We start from the raw sequence: 20,009 nt of genomic DNA on the forward strand, positions 1-20,009 counted from the left end.
TGATCTTGATGAATGCCACAATATTTATTTTAGAAAGGTTAATTTATCAGGGTCAAGTTTCTGTTTAAAGGTGATTGACCATTACATCTGTTTCATTTAATATCGTTTCACAAGGGCATTGACCTAATTTTTTTGCTTATCGGTTATCATCTAATATTAATATTATTTAAGAATTGAATGCTCTTTTTTGTAAATTTATTGGGGTGTAAAAGCGTTGACCGAAGTACATTTTGTATGAAGCGCGGAAGCGCTTCATACTTAAAATGTGCACACGGTCAACGCTTTTACAGCCCTATAAAGTTACAAAAAAAAGCATTCAATACTTATAATTACATTTTTACCTATATATAGGATCATGAAAACACGCCTTTTATCAAGTTTTTATTTTATTTACCTGTGCACTTTATTGTGGGACCTCGTGTCATCATGAATGAGAAGTTTTATTGAGTGATACAACTGCTTAAGGAATAACACATGATGTGCAGTTAGCCAATCAGAATAACGTATTGTAATGAAACATACATCTAATGTAATTATGTCGAAATATAGATATTAACTATAATTATTTAGAAACTCTCCTACTTAGTGAAATAGTGGCCATGGCGCCATGCTAATCCATGTTTAGTTTTTAACTGTTTGTATGTATGCTTTCTGCTCACTTTTGATGGTCTTAAGCATAAAAAATAATCATAAAAACACAAACTAATTCTTTAACATGATCTTTCGGAAAACAAGATTGTAAGGAAAAATTTGAAGTTACGATAACATATATGTATGAGAGCCTTTTTTCACGACGCCGTGATTGGGCCTCTGTTTTAACTGGAATTTGTGATTGTGTTAAAGCCCTATTTGATTTATTGTCCGACATGTTGATGACGGACGGTCGGACGAACAACGGTAGATCTTGATAATGATGTCCCGTAAACGTGCGTTTAAAAAGAAAAAAAAAGAAGGTGTGGTATTATTGCCAATGACACATTTCTCCGCCAGCGACCAAATGACACAGAGGTAAACGCTTATTATACTTTAGGATAAAATTGAGAATGGAAATGGGGAATGTGTCAAAGAAACAACCACCCGACCAAAGAGAAAAGAACAGCCGAAAGCCACGAATGGGTCTTCAATGCAGCGAGATGTTCGCTACTGATATCTATTTTTTGTTAACTTTTCCTTCAAATTTTTATTTCTAATTTTTCGTGTATTTAATACAACAACAACAAATCAACTAAGCAACCCATACATTATTAAATATATATTTTAAAACCAATACATGTAAAAATAAGCTTGAGGTGTAATGTTTTTTATACAGTTTCTTAACAATAATTTTTCCAATAATCTTATTTGAAAAATCAAGAAAGACTCTAAAATCATTTTCTCCTAATTCTATTGTGCTTTATCCTAGGAAAACGGATGTCATTTATTAGAATATCTTTTTTTCAATATCTGCAATTACCATCTTAATCACTTTGGAATACAACTGGGAAAATCAACTCTTAAGATTTTCAAATGAAGATAGATTCGTAGTGGTGAGTAAGCAATGTTCTTTTGAATAAGATAAAAACTAATCTGGACTAATCTGATTGTTTTTTCTCCATTTTCTTTTCAAAAGATTAGATCTGATGCAGCATACAGACATTATCCGATCACACCTGTAGGGAATTGTCTTTAGAACGACAGGGTATTAAAAGATTTATCAAAACGGAGCAGGTTTGTCAGTGGAATTTGCATAGATCTGTCAACATTTGTTGCATATCGTTTTCGATCAGTCAAATAAATTATACTTAATAAACCTTAGCCAAACATTCTTGAATTTAACCCCATCACATTATATAAGTGCAGTCATGAATGATTCTCTACAAGTGCAGTCATGAATGATTCTCTGGTGTGTCCCAATTTTTCTTACTTTTTTACATCTCATGTCTTTTTATATTTGCTCACACATTGTTGTCCAAATAATGAATTATATGCGACTGTCATTCAAGCGAGAGGTTTAGCTATCTAACAAACCAGGTAAAAATCACCATTTTTATTATACGAAAGTGCCTGTACCAAGTAAGGAATATGTCATTTGTTTTCCATTTGTCGTCTAATCTTTTAATTACCAAACGTGACTTATTCCCGATTGTGACTGTTTTATTGAGTAATAATTCGCATTACTATAAGACGTGTTACGGTACTTGTCTATCCCAAATTCATGTATTTAGTTTAAATGTTTAATGTTATATTTGTAATTCTCATCGGATTTTGTCAAATGTGTTGACGTCTTTTCTATTATATTTATGTGTTATGGTAAATAATATTGATCACCGCATTCATTTATTAGATTTCATTTTGTTCAACGTAATCAGTACGATATATTTTACGTTTGAAGTAAGATTCAAAACAAACCTGACATAGCTTTATAATATAGTTATAATTGCTACCTTAGTTTGCTATTAATAAATATTAAAATATGCATTGTTATTAAATGTAATATCAGTATTTAGTTCAAATATAATCTTAAATCAATCCTAATTCTATCTTATTCATTCAAATGACGTCATTTTTCATTTTTTTGATGATCTGTTTTACAAATTCAAATGACCTCATCATTTTTTTGTCATTTTTTACAATTTCAAATATGACGTCACTTGCCGTTGAGGTTTAAACTTATTCGGATGTATCTACATTTTGTGTTGCAAATGTCTGGTTATGTAATGTATTTCAGTTGTTTCCTGTAATTAGTTAATATTTCAGTTCTATCATGTACAGCTTTTGTTTAGTAATTTTATAAATTTACTGTTTGCAAAAGTATAAATTATTCTAAATAATAAGGATGTTCTGGTAACTAACAGAAAACCCTGGCCGTTTTTGGCACAACTTTTTTGATCTTTTGGTCCTCGATGCTGTTCGACTTTGTGCTTGTTTCGGCTTTCAAACTTTTATATCTGGGCATCACTAGTAGATCTTGTGTGGATAAAATGCACTTCTGGCGTATTAAAATTTTCAACTTGTTGCCTTTTGTTGGCTGTTGTTCGTGTGTTTCTTTGTCAATTGTATTCTCCAATTTATTTATATTGTAGTCCTGTGGTGTTGAGTTGTCATTTTAATGTTATATGTCACATGGCTATAAAAGGGGAGGTTTGGCATGCCACAAAACCAGGTTCAACCCGCCATTTTTTTCCTTTAAAAATGTCCTGTACCAAGTCAGGAATATGGCCATTGATATATTATAGTTCGTTTCTGTGTGTGTTACATTTTCACGTTGCATCGTTTGTTTTCTCTTATTTTTAAGTGTAAATTCACATTGCGATAAGACGTGTCACGGTACTTGACTATCCCAAATTCATGTATTTGGTTTTGATGTTATATTTGTTATTCTCGTGGGATTTTTTCTTATGCTTGGTTTCTGTGTGTGTTACATTGTAGTGTTGTGTCGTTGTTCTCCTCTTATATTTAATGCGTTTCCCTCAGTTTAAGTTTGTTACCCCGATTTTGTTTTTTGTCCATGGGTTTATGAGTTTGAACAGCGGTATACTACTGTTGCCTTTATTTGATGTGTTTGAACTATTGACTTTGTCATTTGATTAAGGATTTTCCGTTGGAAAATTTCGTCGGAGGTCGTAATTTTGTTATTTTACCAGTTTTTTTATCTACCTTAATGTTATACGGAAAATGAGATTCCATTGGCCCTTCGGCCTCCTTTTATTTACGGACAAACAGTCTTGTCAATCAGAGTGGCTGACTAAGAGTATAAATGAATCTATGTTGATTTGTTATCTGATAATACATTTTCAATGGCACATTTATACTGTTTATAATATATAGTTTTTTGGGATCCAAAAACTATATAAACCTTAAGGACAGATCATAGTACTTTGGCCATATGAAATTAAAACCAGACAAATTAAACCAGTCCTCAAAACACAGATAACTTTAGATGGTAGCATAGACGAGTCGTATCAAAAAAGGGGCCTCGGTGGCCGAGTGGTCTAAGTAGTAACTACTGTAATCACTAGCCAATCAACACTGAGGTTGCAAGTTCGAACCCCGCTCGTGCGGGTGCACTCTACTCCAATCTTTATTGACTCGGATTGTCAGTTTTCCGATCGAAGGTCGGTGGTTTTCTCCGGGCACTCCGGCTGTCTCCACCAATAAAAAATGACCGCCACGAAAAAGCCTAAATGCGGTGCTTAAAAGTGGCTTTAAAACACCAAAAATCAAAATCAAATCAAAAATGGGGCTGACCTGAAGTGCTCCGGAAAGGTGGCCTATTCAAACAACAACCTTCATGTAGCGCTCGACAAAATAAACATCCGATGATCAATCGAATTCTTTTATATAAGGGTATGGATTTGGGGTTCCGCAATGCTTGATCCATTAATTTTAAATCATTTTTCTCTATTTTTATATATTTTGCCTGTTTTTCTCTCTTCTTCATTTTCATATTTTAGCACCACGCTGTTCTCTTTTCTTTAAATTTTTGTTGCCTTTTTTTTCTCTTTTCTTTTTTTTTTATTGTGTTGCCCTTTATTTGCACTCTTTCCATTATTCTCGACATCCAAACTCGCGTCTTATGTTTCAACCAATACTATGACATGTGCCCACGACCAACGGAACATATCCGTGTATATATATAACAACAGTATACAAATCTGAAGATGTCTGATCTGAACAATTGATCAAAACACATCCATAAAGGGTAAATGCGACTCATTAGTTTCTTTTTCAAAACTTGTATAATTTGAATAAAGTGATTATTTTAATACTCTCCATGAATTTAATACAATGGTTCCCTCGTCTATCCACTAACTTGACCTCGAATAGATAAGACCGCTATATTGTTCTCATTACATAATGTGTGTTGTGAATGGCACAGTGACATAATTTTAACGCATTGCTTTGGTATACTACTTTTTGATTCAACATGTTTAGTTTGTATATATAAATATTTGGTACATAACAATAGAGATATTGGATTGTGACTCAGACGCGGATCGAGCCATTTTTAAAAGGTGGTTCCAAGGATAAACGGGTAGGGGGTCCAACCATATGTGTCCATTCAAAAAGCATTTATGTTCAAAAACAGGGGTTCAAACACTCAGAACAACACCCTGGATCCGCCATTGCATATTGTTCATTGTATGCGATCTTGAACCTTTCTTACAGCTTTCAGTGTTGAAATAAGATAAAGAGATGTGGTATAATTGACAATGAGACACCAATCCAAAAGATACTTGTGGGTCTCATTGGGGTCTAAGCGTGACGCGGGATTGCCGATTTTTTGTAAGCGTGACACGTGAAAGTCAAATTATTGTGTCGTGACTGAAAATGGGAAATGAGGTCTCGCGGGACCCGGGAAATGACAAAAAAAATGAGAATTGCTTACATACATAGTGTAAGTGGGATACGGGAATCTGACAAAACAATAAGCGGGATCCGGGATCGGAACCCCCCAATGAGACCCTATACTTATGGAGCGGATTTCGGTATCTGAAGGTGACTGTACAGCATTCTAACATAAGCAAAACTAAGTTATAAATAACCCTATATATAGCTATGAAAGGCACTGACATGATAAAATATGAAACAATTCATACAGAAGAATCAGCGTCCTTTTTGACAAAACCTCAACCACAAGACAAAGATGACAGACGGCAACCAATGAAAATCTGTTTTAAAATCAAGATCTATTGCAGAACTGTCGTATTAGCATAACTATATATATCAGAGATTCAGAGGTCTACATTAAAACTAAACTGCAACCAACGAAAACCACTGCATTACGGGCTCCTTATAATATTTGGGATAGGTACATTTAAAATGTAATGGGGTTAAACATGTTTGTCAACGCTCAATCTTCTCAATTACATGGAAGCTCATTCCTTTCCCCCATAAACCGTACTCCTCATCGACATATCCTTTTAGAGTCCCAATAGTTGTATGATCGACCGTAATTGTACCTGTTTATCACATGGTGAGTTAATTTTGTAGCGTAACTCATGTCGTTACTCGGCGTTATTCATTTTGACTAGCGATCTTATCCATTATAAACATTACTAAATATGGTTTGTTGTGTAAAATCATTATTTTTAAAAGCCATATCTATTTTCTTTCAGGTGACTAATTAATTACAGATCAGACGCTAAGATTTGGATAATCCATGTGGTTTATTAAATATTCAGGTGTTTTGTTACCTTTGGCAAGTAACACCAAGGCTGTCTTTACTCAACCAGAACACGTAGTAAAATCGACCGAGGTTATCTAAAGTTAGGTCTGACGCGGAGTCACCACGTGTTAATATGCGGCATATAAAAGTGCATAAAATATATTAATAAGTGCTAGACCTAATTTCCAAATGAAAAACCTTCAAAGGATTAACAACAATGGTCATTCTTTAGTCTGGATAGAGACAATACATGGATCAATCGTTTGTTTGGAAGCATAAAAGAGTTACTAGTACGGATCAAAGAGGCGATAACATAAAATAGATATTGTAATACTATACATACGAATCCCGCCTAAAATCGCTTCTTAATGAGCTTAAAATATTGTCGGTGAATTTAATCGGCTTTATTTAGAACCATTTTTTTATGTTTTTGCTGTCGACTTTAAAGTGTTGAAGGCTAGACCAGAGGGGGTCATACGCTTTTTGGTTGGGGGGTATAGGCGTTAGGAAAATTGGGATAATCATGTCGGAAAAACAAATTTTGGATCTTGGTCAAATTACAAATAAAGTGAAAAGTGGGGAACAAATTTAAAAAAAAAACAACAGAATTTTGGAAATAAGTACCCCGTGCGCCCCCCCCCCCCCTCAAACAATGCGATGCTCGTCAATTGGTTTGTATTCTCAAATTAATTCCCTGATCTAAGCGTAAACTAAAGCGCCAAGAGCTGTGGAAAATTCTATTAAAATGACTCTTGTATCATTATTAAAACGATATCTCCTTATAGATTACTTGAAGTTTACAACGACTTGTCGACTTGAAGTGTCCTTCGTACATAGTGATAACACTCAATTGAATTGTCACTTCCAGGAAGTTGAGGATAAAATTCCTAATAGATAGTCAGAAGTCGGTTATACATTTTCCCCCGTGTAATGAGTTCTTAACACACCACTAAATGCCTGCATCGTTTTAAATATACTATTAAGGCACCGATTTTGATAGATTTAATTGAATTTGTCTATACTTTTTATCTAGGCCTATACAGGTAAAAATTTTGAGAATGAGATCGAAAGCAGGAGCGGATCCAGCCATTTTGAAAAGGGGGTTCCCAACCAAGGATAAAAAGCGGTGTCCAACCATGAGTCACAATTCAAATGCAAAAAAGAGGGTTACCACCCCGGACCCCCCCCCCCCCCCCCCCAAAAAAAAAAACTACTGGATCCGCCATTGGAAAGGAACTTTCGGAAATGGCTGGCAAAGGTTTTTTGCAACGTGTGTGTAAATATATAGCACAACTTGGAATAAAAGAAACGAGTAACCTGGGTTTTTTTCCTTTTCCGTCAATTGTGAAATGAGAAGGGGGGTTTGAAATGGTGATTTTAATTCCCTTTCGTCCGTGTCTCTATGAGGGTTTCGTCCACTTAGAAGTATGTTATTGCTATATCGTTGCCTATGCACTTCCTTAAAAACTGTTTGCTTAAAGTCTAGCAACAAATCCCGAAATTGCAAATTCACGTGGAGAAAAAGAAACAGGGTTAATATTCATATCGCATTTACAGATGGTTGTCTGAATATGCATTTAATTTACCAATGCATGTACAACATCATCATTACAGCAAACTTGATTTGTTTATCAGTGTACGAGTACTGATCCGAAAACGGATCTATTTTTTTTTAAACAAGGCAGATGTTACATGTATAAGAAGCAAATATGATCATCTAATGTTATTGATCATACGAAGAGGTTTAAGATCCAATTACAAAAACTTATGTAAAAATATATATAACAAAAGATTTATATCTTTAAAGACTACCAATTTGATATTTTAATTAAAACCAACTAGAAACAATATTAGTTTTATAGCTTTCATTTTAAAAAGATGATATTTGCGTCAGGCGTTATAAGGCGTATAAAAACACCATTGAAAGTTTGTTTTAGAGATACTGATGTCGGCACTTGCAGATGAATATTTCGCCCCTTCTTGTTCTTTCGAACATGATATATTGTCCTTATATGTTTGACAGTTATATTTGAAGCACTGCATATTTCAGACTGAACATGCGTTAATAGCTTGCTTGCTTGAGGAACGTTAACACGACAGGTCTATATGGTGAGCATAGACTCAATTTCAACCCCGGATTTTGTTGACTTTCGTGTTGTCGTGTATTTGGTAGTATGTGTATTGTTATTGTTCTTAACTCGTTTATATTTTTGGCCTTGGTATTATTTGTTTTGAATGACATATGATTTTCAAATGCCCATTCTTTTTCTTTTTTTTAATATGTTATGCACAATATAAAAATCCAACAACAGATTTTTCATGCTATTTTTTAACGTTGTGTACTTTTACCTGTTTCCTATAAATATGCATCAAACATGGTTATTTGCACACTGCAACACCTGCCAATTCAGTGCAAACATGTATTTCCTTTGATGTAGGCGTGTAATTTAAACATTAAAGCATATTGTTTTAATACAACAGGTACTTGTGAGTCATTAGTAAACTATTTTAATGCTGCATATTTTTTTCTGCTGTTATCGAACAATTCCATAGCTTGACTGACTTTCAACACACTGGCATGTCTGTTGCATGTTAGAAACAACACCTTGCATTATTAGTGTTTATACAAATACTTAAGAATGTGAACTTTGCATAAGTGAATACAACTTCCTTTTCTTGTTATGGGGAATCATTATTGTTTTAATATTAAAAAAAAGAAAGAAAAAAGGAGACGTGATATGATTGAAAATTATACAATTGACGTAGACTTTAGAAACTGTTAGTCGCCGTACGGCCTTCAATAATAAGCAAAACCCATACCGTATAGTAAGCTTAATAAGTCACGATGTAATTAAATGAAAAGCAATACAAATGGGGGAAATAACGGCAATATTTATTTGCACCATGTGGTGTTTTGTGGAATTATTTGTCTTGCGTCGTGTGGTGTTTTTTTTTTTATTGTTTGTCGTTGCGTCGTGTGGTTTTTTTTTTTTAATTGTTTGTCGTTGCAGGTGGTGTTTTGTGGAATTGGTTATTTCACCATGTGGTGTTTTGTTGAATTGTTTGTCGTTGCATGTGGTGTTTTGTGGAATTGGTTATTTCACCATGTGGTGTTTTGTTGAATTGTTTGTCGTTGCATGTGGTGTTTTGATGAATTCTTAGTGGTTGCACCATGTGGTGTTTTGTTGAAATGTTTGTCGTTGCATGTGGTGTTTTGATGAATTCTTAGTGGTTGCACCATGTGGTGTTTTGTTGAAATGTTTGTCGTTGCATGTGGTGTTTTGATGAATTCTTAGTGGTTGCACTATGTGGTGTTTTGTTGAATTGTTTGTCGTTGCATGTCGTGTTTTGATGAATTATTAGTGGTTGCACCATGTGGTGTTTTGTTGAATTGTTTGTCGTTGCATGTGGTGTTTTGATGAATTCTTAGTGATTGCACCATGTGGTGTTTTGTTGAATTGTTTGTCGTTGCGTCGTTTGTTCGTTTTATTTACCATTGCCTTGTCAGCTTCTCTTCGACTGATTAGTTTTAAATATCCCCTAAGTATCTTCAGACTCTTTGGTGTTGTTCTGAGTATCATCATTATTATCACTGTTACTATTACACGGTGAAGAATTTAAACGGACTTGTCGTGGTTTTTTTCGACGTGGTATGAGTGGTACCGAAGCAAAATGAAGAATATTACAAATTTAAATCATATGTGTCTTCTGTAATCCTATACACACAGGCACTTACGACTTCTTATCGTCTATGTGGCACATTGTTTGCCATGCTGTCTCGTTGCGGAAACCGATTAGTGCGGAAACGCCGACATAAAGCTGACAAGTTCGTTACTATTCTAGATCTACACCGTGTATAATGATCATCGTGACCATCTCCATTCATTTTAGTATTATGATATAATGAAATTGACGTCCAGTAGCAAATATTATATGTATCAGGACGAAATATCATAATAATGTAAACATTAAAATTAATTTGTAATATAAACCGACACGTTAACCCGGAAGATAGATCACATGCAAGGTGGCAGTGAAGAAAAGCCTACTTGAACACAATTTTTTCAGACTCCGTCTGTATGTGCTTAAGCAAGCTTATAATTCTTTTGGATAGAAATAAGAAGATGTGGTACGAGTGCCAATGATAGTATGCTTAACGGAGATGCTGCAAATTTTAATTCACGCGACTGGTGATCGAGCTTATGACCTCCCGCATTCGAAGCGAGCGCGCTACCATATGCGTGAAACCCCCGATGTGGTTAATCTAGTACAAAATCTTAATGAAATATACGTCCATCCAACACCATTGTCAGTTGAATACTGAAAATCTCTCCCCTAAACACAGGCATTCAACGTGGTATACAAAAAATAAAAGATCGAAAACAATATATTGACATTAATTTCTCTAATGATTTAGATCGATTTATCGATGAAGCTGTCAGAGTGATCGATTCAAAACCTAAATGGCTATTTAGTCGATCCCTATCAATGCAAAAACTATGAATATTTTATATACACTCTTGGGGCTGTTTATATAATTAAACACGCATACCCTATTTAGCGTATCTTTGTTCCATCTACGGACATATGCCTCCTGTGACATGATAAAACTGGTAAGTAATATTTCATGACGCTCCAGGGAAACGCATTTCTACTATTTATGAAAGAAAAAAGAACAGCGTCGACTATGTAACAAACATAATAAAAAATATAGTAAAACGGACGAAAAAAACAGAATATGGCGCGTGTCCTTAATTTTTGCTATTCCCATTGAAGATAAAATAGATAATGTATCGTATGCACTAGATTGACCGATGGATTATTCCTATTCCTATTTTTATTCTTATTCTTATTCTCATTTTTGTTCATTCGTATTTAAATATTTGCATACTAGTATGCATGCACTGATTGACTTAAAACACAACTTTCATTTGATCTATAAAATGCATATGTACTTATTGCAAGTAGGTTGACTTATGCACCAGTAATAACGTTGAAGTATTGAATAATCTTCAATTATGTAATATTCATCTATTTTAAGCAAGATTTAAATTAATTGGTTCGCTAATAATAGTGATCGATGAGTTAATGTTATACCGTATAAAACAAGTTCGACCGATTAACGATAAGAACATGTCTTCATTTGAATGATTTGGTTCAAGTTGTATATCTAGTACTCCGCTTTATCCCTGGCTGCCCATTTGTACCACCAAAAAAAACAATCATTCGTTTATTTCACTTTTTTCTAACTACAAACTTTAACATATCAACAAAATTAATTTCAAACAACAACTACATTGTTAATTTTACCTTTCATCGTGCAACAGTACAAGCATGTCATCGATATACGGGACCAGAGCAATCGATTATCTGACAATTATCGTTCTCTGTACAGACCATATTTCGATGTTTGTCTCATGTCGAAGAACCTATAAATTTAAACAGGATTTACTTTTTGAATTTTTTTTATAAGTCGAAGCCTAAAATTTTAAAAACGCAGCAATGTACATTTTATCGTTTACTCATTAAAACTTGAAAATATTAGTACCCCAGATTGCTTTTAACATGATTTGTACACACCATATTTATTATCGGCACTGTGACCAAGTGGTCATCTACACTGATCACTTGTCTATTGACACCAAGACTTTCAGTTCGAATACCGTTCGTAGAAAGGTGCGTTCGATTATCATCATAATTAATTCGGTGGTTCTCTCCGCAATCGGCAATCCTCGGGTGACTCCGCTTCTCTTATGAGGTACGGAATCGGCCGAGTTGTGACGATTGGTTCTCTCCGGTTACTCCGACTTAATCAACACAGTAAGGAATAACCATGATGAAAAAGCCAAAATAGCTGCAAGTTGTGTTGAACACAAGCAAGCAACCTCTACATACGCCCAAGGGTTGACTGAATTGATCAGTCTGTCAGTGAAGCCAATGTGAAGGCGTTGCAGACGTTTCTGACCTTACCAACCATATCTTTTTTCACCGGTGACAGTCTTTTTGTTCATTCCTTCATTCTGGCAAGCCTACCTGATATATGACTATGTTGTTTATTTGTTCTTGTCGTGTTTGGCATATATACGCGTGAAATATTTGTCAATGGGTGTTATGCAAAAAAAAAAAAACCAACACATTCCGACCATTAAACTAAAATACAAAATAAATCGAATCGACCTACTTGCACTAAATTTAACACACTGGTACAATTTAGAGACGGTATTTATTGCTGTACAGGCATAATGCAAACATTTTTGAAATATTTCTATATTCAGGAAGTTTTTTTTCACCTTGGACTTTATCAAGTTATGCTAGTTTATACAATACACGAATAATGACTATTTTTGTGACAAATAATCTATAATTTCAAGGCTGTTGTTACTCAGGCTGAAACGAGAAAACAAACACGACCGAATTACGGTAAAGTACATTTTGCAGACGACAACCATTAAAATTCAGATTTATGTCATTGATTTTTATGCATGTGATTTGAAACAAAAACTTTATGTCAATATTTGTTAAGCTTTTTTTTGAATTTCGATCTCGCGTTACCTAATGCATTTGACAACCTTTTAAAACAAAGTAAACAGATTTCTTGCTGTAAAATAAACGATCTAATATCAGATTGATTTAATGTCTGGAAAATTTGTAATTGAATTAAATTTTTTGTGAAAATAACCAATTAGACCGTAGTGACATGGAGATATTTGTATAACACATTTATCTATCTCGAAACCTAGACATATCATCTCGAATTTTCGACATCTTATCTATCTAAAACTCTTGACATATATTTTAGAGTTCTATTGTACTCAAATATCATATCTAAAGTACGTTCGAATTTTCCCTGCTCAACATATGTCATCCCAAGCGATCGACTTTTAATAGCAGGCGTTTGATTTTCAAAAAATGACTATGTGGATCTTTATTGAACTTTCACGAAATAATGCAATCGGACATTTTCGTGAGAATCCGACCATTTTATATTGCATTTATTTTGGATAATTTCAATGCAAACGGTATAATATCTCATTATTCCTGTATGGAAGGCTAGAACCCGTATCCAAAGCAACCTAGGCCGAATTTGCACCGACCAAACCTTTACCGGTATCTAGTAGCTGTAAGTAAACAGGGTTTCTTCTACAAGCATTAATTCGCCTTTTTCTATTTGGATCTGTACCAAGTTCAATATTGATCACGATGATAAGTAAAGCGCGTGAGGTGGGGTTTAGTTCAGACATTTTTGTTATGAATGCAACAACACATTTGACTTACAAATTTACTTAAACTAAATGCCTCATGCTTGTAGCCTGGTTTAACAGTGCATTTTTACAAGTGTTACCAGCATACATTTTATGGAAACAAATTGAAGTGTGTTTACACGAACTGTTAAGTGCAAACGTGTATAGATTGACAGTTTTGCAACATGATTTGTGATTGGTATTGCATTATTCACACGGTTTGTAAGTTATGTTTTAACCATATATATAGGAGGAGAGGACGAAAGAGGGCTAATTGTTTTATTTCTTTAAAAAACATAAACAAAACATATTTATCAAATTGATGTCATCATGTTCCATTTTCACATACCCAACAAAAGAACTTTCTAAAGAGAAAATGAAATTAATAAGTTGGTCAATTTAATATAGACGATATATAAGGGTGTACTTAAGCTTTTTGGTCTAATAACTAGAATAATAATTTGTAATAAATAGAAACGTTGCTTCGTCTTTAAGACCAGTGTCAATTTATATCAATATCCTTTATCTTCGATCTATGTTGTTAACCATTCCTTCTTATGCTGCTAGCACTGTCATATACAGTTTCCTACACTTAGGTTATATTTACCATGAAAAGTTGAAATTATTTTGGTTCCGATAAGATTAAAATCATGATGGCCAGTAAGTTGCATTATGGGATACTAGCTAAACCAAGGCTAAAACTGACTGCTGACTGACCAAGTTAATAACAGAGTTAGTTGATTCACACGACGGGTGATACATGTGGATCAGGATCAGCTTACCCTTCCGGAGCACCTGAGATCAACCCAAGTTTTTTATGGGGTTCGTGTTGCTCAGTCTTTAGTTTTCTATTTTTTGTTTTTTTGTACTTTTGTTTGGTTGTTTGTCTTTTTTTCTATTTAGCCATTGGCTTGTCCGTTTGTTTTCGAATTATGCGTTTGAATGTCCCTCAGGTATATTTCACCTCTCTTTTGAAAACACGCATGTTCAAGACACAGGTTGCTTTAAGAGATGGCCTTAAATTGCATAGTTGATGAGGCTCAGTTGGATCACCGAGTTCTGTTGGGAGCATCATTTATGAGAAATGCACAAACCTAGTAGACAGATATGTAAAGACGACGTACAGTGTGTGTTACAAGTTTTTTTAAACGCGATTGAAAATGAATTGTTCAGGGTATATATTTACATTATATTAAACAATACGCTAAAATGTGTGCTTTTATTGAAACCATTTGTTTATAAACTTGTTATCTGTATCGTATAATAAAAATCTGTCATCTTAAATCTAACTAGATGGCATGCTAATTAAGAATACACTCATTTGCTAAAGGAAAGTCTGCATGTAAAACATCGTTAGTAAGCCGTTTTCATTTTTTTTTTAAATTTTATTTGATTTTTGAATAATTTTTATAATCAGGGCTAATTAGTTCATGACATGCTGAGGTCATGTCGACAAGTTATACAATTTCTTTTATTTAGAAGTCATGGCTGCCTATTCCATGAATTCAGAGCACAGAGATACCAGCCCGGATGTACTAGCAGGCAGTCATGCTTTTTTTGCTCCTGCAAAAACTCAAATTATCAGGATCTAGGCTAGCATGTAAACTTATCAAATGGACTAAAGTCGCAGATTCCAAGGATTTTATTTGAACGGTAAAATTTATATCTCTACAACTTTACAGATTTCTCAACATAAATGAAGAATATTTTTATCACTACAAGAGCATTGCTTACGTTGCTAACGTCGTCGGGTTGTTAGTGGCGATTGATTGTTCTCCATTGTTCTTTCAGCATTCAATTGCAAAAACAATATTTTTATTATATGTATTTTGAATCATAATGTCGGACTACAAAGAATTCGATACCAAAACTATATCTATATTGAACTCTGTACTTGCTGTCGTGGCAGACCTCCAGACACAATGCGGAAAGCTTGAGCGCGAAGTTACTAGGATATCGCAACTTGAGCGGAAATTAGATCTAATGGTAACACGAATAGAAAACGTAGAACAGAAGTGCGAAATTGTGTTTAACCGAAATAAAATGATCGAAGAAAAGGGAGAACAAATGGGTACGGTTGTGCATAAAATTATAGATCGCTGCAAAGAAAATATGTCTAAAATATCATTGTTAGAGGAAGCAGAAAATGTTAAAGAAAACGCATTCGATATGAAATGCGTCAATGAGCGATTGATAAATATTGAAAGCGATGTCGATGAGTTACAATGGAGATCAATGACTAACAATATCGTAATATCCGGAATAAAACAGGAGCCAAATGAGAATACAGAAAACATTGTAAGAAATTTTATCCGCAAAAATCTGGGAATAGGGGAAAATGTCAATTTCGTTTCTGTACATCGTTTTGGAAAACAAAGACAAAATATTCAAAGAATAATGACTAAATTTGTATCTTTGAAAGATAAACAATTAGTCATGAGGAACTGTCACAAATTAAAGGGGACACATATTTCTGTCAGAGAACAATTTCCGGTAAAAATCGAAAAGAAGAGGAAAAAACTATATCCTATATTAAAGCAGGCAAAGAAAGACCGAAAGAAAGCTTTATTGATAAGAGATAAGCTGTTCATAGAAGGGGAATTATACGAATCAAGCGATGACAGTGAACTAATACACACGGATAACAAAGAAACGAAGAACAGAAACACTCAAAATATCGATGCAGATAAAAGTCCATTCATTAATTCAACGCAACCTAGTGATTTCTACCCATGGAATCGTCCGATACTACAACAACGGAAAAATCAGAAGCGGAACAGAATTGATTTTGACGAACCTTATTCGTAAAGCCTGGCCAATATTAAATCAATCCGAAGTGCATGAACTCTATTAATTATCTATCTTTAAAATTTAACTCTACGCTAGTACTATCCTGAACTTACTTCACAAAAACTGAAAGCCTCTTTTTCGATAAAAGGGTTGCGTTATTTTTTATTTTTTTTATTATTTTTTATTTTTTATTTGTAACATTTATTGACCAACGTATTATTTTGTATACTATATTTTGTTGCTCTTGTTGCACACAATGTGCCTGAGTGTATTAATAAACTTGTCTTGTCTTGTCACTAGACAACCATGTCTTTTTTTTACATCCGATACTAACTAGAGACAATAGAAGTTTATCGATGGTTGTTCAATTTCATAAATACATTCACAACAAAAAATCAAAGTAAAAAAACATGAAGGAATCGCATGAATTCCCAAAGGAGGCAGGCTAAGCGAATCCTGATATATATTCTTGTTAATTCGACCTGTTGATACTGTTTATCATGTTTATAATGCTTTTTTGTCATTTTTTATTTATACGGATCTTGTCTGTACACCAGCTTTGATTATTTGTAATATCTTCACTTATTCTTACAACATTTGTATAAACTTCAAGATTATAAAAAAAACCGGTTTTTTTTCTAAAGTGAACATTGATTGGTTAAATATTTCTCAGTCATGTCCTGTTTTTGAATTTGTTTGTTAGCTTTTTGGTCATTAATGTTTGTCTCTAATATTTAATTAACTGTGCATTTGTATTCAGATATCGCAGATCAAATTTATTCGTTCATTGTTTAATCATACGTTTTTTGATTGAGTTAAGTCTGCCAATTGATATTTTATCGTATGTTTTTCTTTGTTGTGATGTTATGCTATTGTTTCAGAAAAAGGGAGAAGGTTTGGATCCATTAAAACGTTTAATCCCGCTGCAAATGTTTGCACCTGTCCTAAGTCAGGAATCTGATGTACAGTAGTTGTCGTTTGTTTATGTAATATATACGTGTTTCTCGTTTCTCGTTTTGTTAATATAGATTAGACCGTTGGTTTTCCCGTTTGAATGGTTTTACACTGGTAATGTTGGGGCCCTTTATAGCTTGTTGTTCGGTGTGAGCTAAGGCTCCGTGTTGAAGGCCGTACTTTAACCTATAATGGTTTACTTTTTAAATTGTTATTTGTATGGAGAGTTGTCTCATTGGCACTCACACCACATCTTCCTATATCTATTAACATTCGCCTTACGATTCCACTCTTTCAGTTCAAGTATTACAAATGGGAATAATACACAATCTGCTAATTTACAGATCAGCCGACAATTTTGAAATCTAAAGACATTTTTTCCATGTAATGCATTGTCAGTATATATCATTTTTAGCTCACCTGGCCCGAAGGGCCAAGTGAGCTTTTCCCATCACTTTGCGTCCGGCGTCCGTCGTCCTGCGTCCGTCGTCGTCCTGCGTCCGTCGTCGTCCGTCGTCGTTAACTTTTACAAAAATCTTCTCCTCTGAAACTACTAGGCCAAATTAAACCAAACTTGGCCACAATCATCATTGGGGTATCTAGTTTAAAAAATGTGTCCGGTGACCCGGCCAACCAACCAAGATGGCCGCCATGGCTAAAAATAGAACATAGGGGTAAAATGCAGTTTTTGGGTTATAACTCAAAAACCAAAGCATTTAGAGCAAATCTGACATGGGGTAAAACTGTTTATCAGGTCAAGATCTATCTGCCCTGAAATTTTCAGATGAATTGGACAACCCGTTGTTGGGTTGCTGCCCCTGAATTGATAATTTTAAGGAAATTTTGCTGTTTTTGGTTATTATCTTGAATATTATTATAGATAGAGATAAACTGTAAACAGCAATAATGTTCATCGAAGTAAAATTTACAAATAAGTCAACTTGATCGAAATGGTCAGTTGACCCCTTTAGGAGTTATTGCCCTTTTTAGTCCATTTTTAACCATTTTTCGTAAATCTTAGTTATCTTTTACAAAAATCTTCTCCTCTGAAACTACTGGGCCAAATTAAACCAAACTTGGCCACAATCATCATTGGGGTATCTAGTTTAAAAAATGTGTGGCGTGACCCGGCCAACCAACCAAGATGGCCGCCATGGCTAAAAATAGAACATAGGGGTAAAATGCAGTTTTTGGCTTATAACTCAAAAACCAAAGCATTTAGAGCAAATCTGACATGGGGTAAAATTGTTTATCAGGTCGAGATCTATCTGCCCTGAAATTTTCAGATGAATCGGACAACCCGTTGTTGGGTTGCTGCCCCTGAATTGATAATTTTAAGGAAATTTTGCTGGTTTTGGTTATTATCTTGAATATTATTATAGTTAGAGATAAACTGTAAACAGCAATAATGTTCATCGAAGTAAAATTTACAAATAAGTCAACTTGACCGAAATGGTCAGTTGACCCCTTTAGGAGTTATTGCCCTTTTTAGTCCATTTTAACCATTTTTCGTAAATCTTAGTTATCTTTTACAAAAATCTTCTCCTCTGAAACTACTGGGCCAAATTAAACCAAACTTGGCCACAATCATCATTGGGGTATCTAGTTTAAAAAATGTGTGGCGTGACCCGGCAAACCAACCAAGATGGCCGCCATGGCTAAAAATAGAACATAGGGGTAAAATGCAGTTTTTGGGTTATAACTCAAAAACCAAAGCATTTAGAGCAAATCTGACATCGGGTAAAATTGTTTATCAGGTCAAGATCTATCTGCCCTGAAATTTTCAGATGAATCGGACAACCCGTTGTTGGGTTGCTGCCCCTGAATTGATAATTTTAAGGAAATTTTGCTGTTTTTGGTTATTATCTTGAATATTATTATAGATAGAGATAAACTGTAAACAGCAATAATGTTCATCAAAGTAAAATTTACAAATAAGTCAACTTGACCGAAATGGTCAGTTGACCCCTTTAGGAGTTATTGCCCTTTTTAGTCCATTTTTAACCATTTTTCGTAAATCTTCGTTATCTTTTACAAAAATCTTCTCCTCTGAAACTACTGGGCCAAATTAAACCAAACTTGGCCACAATCATCATTGTGGTATCTAGTTTAAAAAATGTGTCCGGTGACCCGGCCAACCAACCAAGATGGCCGCCATGGCTAAAAATAGAACATAGGGGTAAAATGCAGTTTTTGGGTTATAACTCAAAAACCAAAGCATTTAGAGCAAATCTGACAGGGGTAAAATTGTTTATCAGGTCAAGATCTATCTGCCCTGAAATTTTCAGATGAATTGGACAACCCGTTGTTGGGTTGCTGCCCCTGAATTGATAATTTTAAGGAAATTTTGCTGTTTTTGGTTATTATCTTGAATATTATTATAGATAGAGATAAACTGTAAACAGCAATAATGTTCATCAAAGTAAGATTTACAAATAAGTCAACGTGACCGAAATGGTCAGTTGACCCCTTTAGGAGTTATTACCCTTTATAGTCAATTTTTAACCATTTTTCGTAAATCTTAGTAATCTTTTAGAAAAATCTTCTTCTCTGAAACTACTGGGCCAAATTTAACTAAACTTGGCCATAAACATCATTGGGGTATCTAGTTTGAAAAATGTGTCCGGTGACCCGGCCAACCAACCAAGATGGCCGCCATGGCTAAAAATAGAACATAGGGGTAAAATGCAGTTTTTGGGTTATAACTCAAAAACCAAAGCATTAAGAGCAAATCTGACAGGAAGTAAAATTGTTGATCAGGTCACGATCTATCTGCCCTGGAATTTTCAGATGAATCGGATAATCGGTTGTTAGGTTGCTGCCCCTGAATTGATAATTTTAAGGAAATTTTGCTGTTTTTGGTTATTATCTTGAAT

General features: G+C 34.4%; 1 protein-coding gene across 1 annotated transcript; it reads left to right on the top strand.

Moving 5' to 3' along the window:
• Positions 1-15,228: 15,228 nt before the first annotated feature.
• LOC139484204 (uncharacterized) lies at positions 15,229-16,197 on the top strand. Its single transcript, XM_071267937.1, has one exon. The coding sequence runs from the start codon at positions 15,229-15,231 to the stop codon at positions 16,195-16,197; it is 969 nt and encodes a 322-aa protein (XP_071124038.1).
• Positions 16,198-20,009: the final 3,812 nt, after the last annotated feature.

The sequence above is a fragment of the Mytilus edulis genome, chromosome 8 (assembly GCF_963676685.1).
Source record: "Mytilus edulis chromosome 8, xbMytEdul2.2, whole genome shotgun sequence".
Taxonomy (NCBI): Eukaryota; Metazoa; Mollusca; class Bivalvia; order Mytilida; family Mytilidae; genus Mytilus; species Mytilus edulis.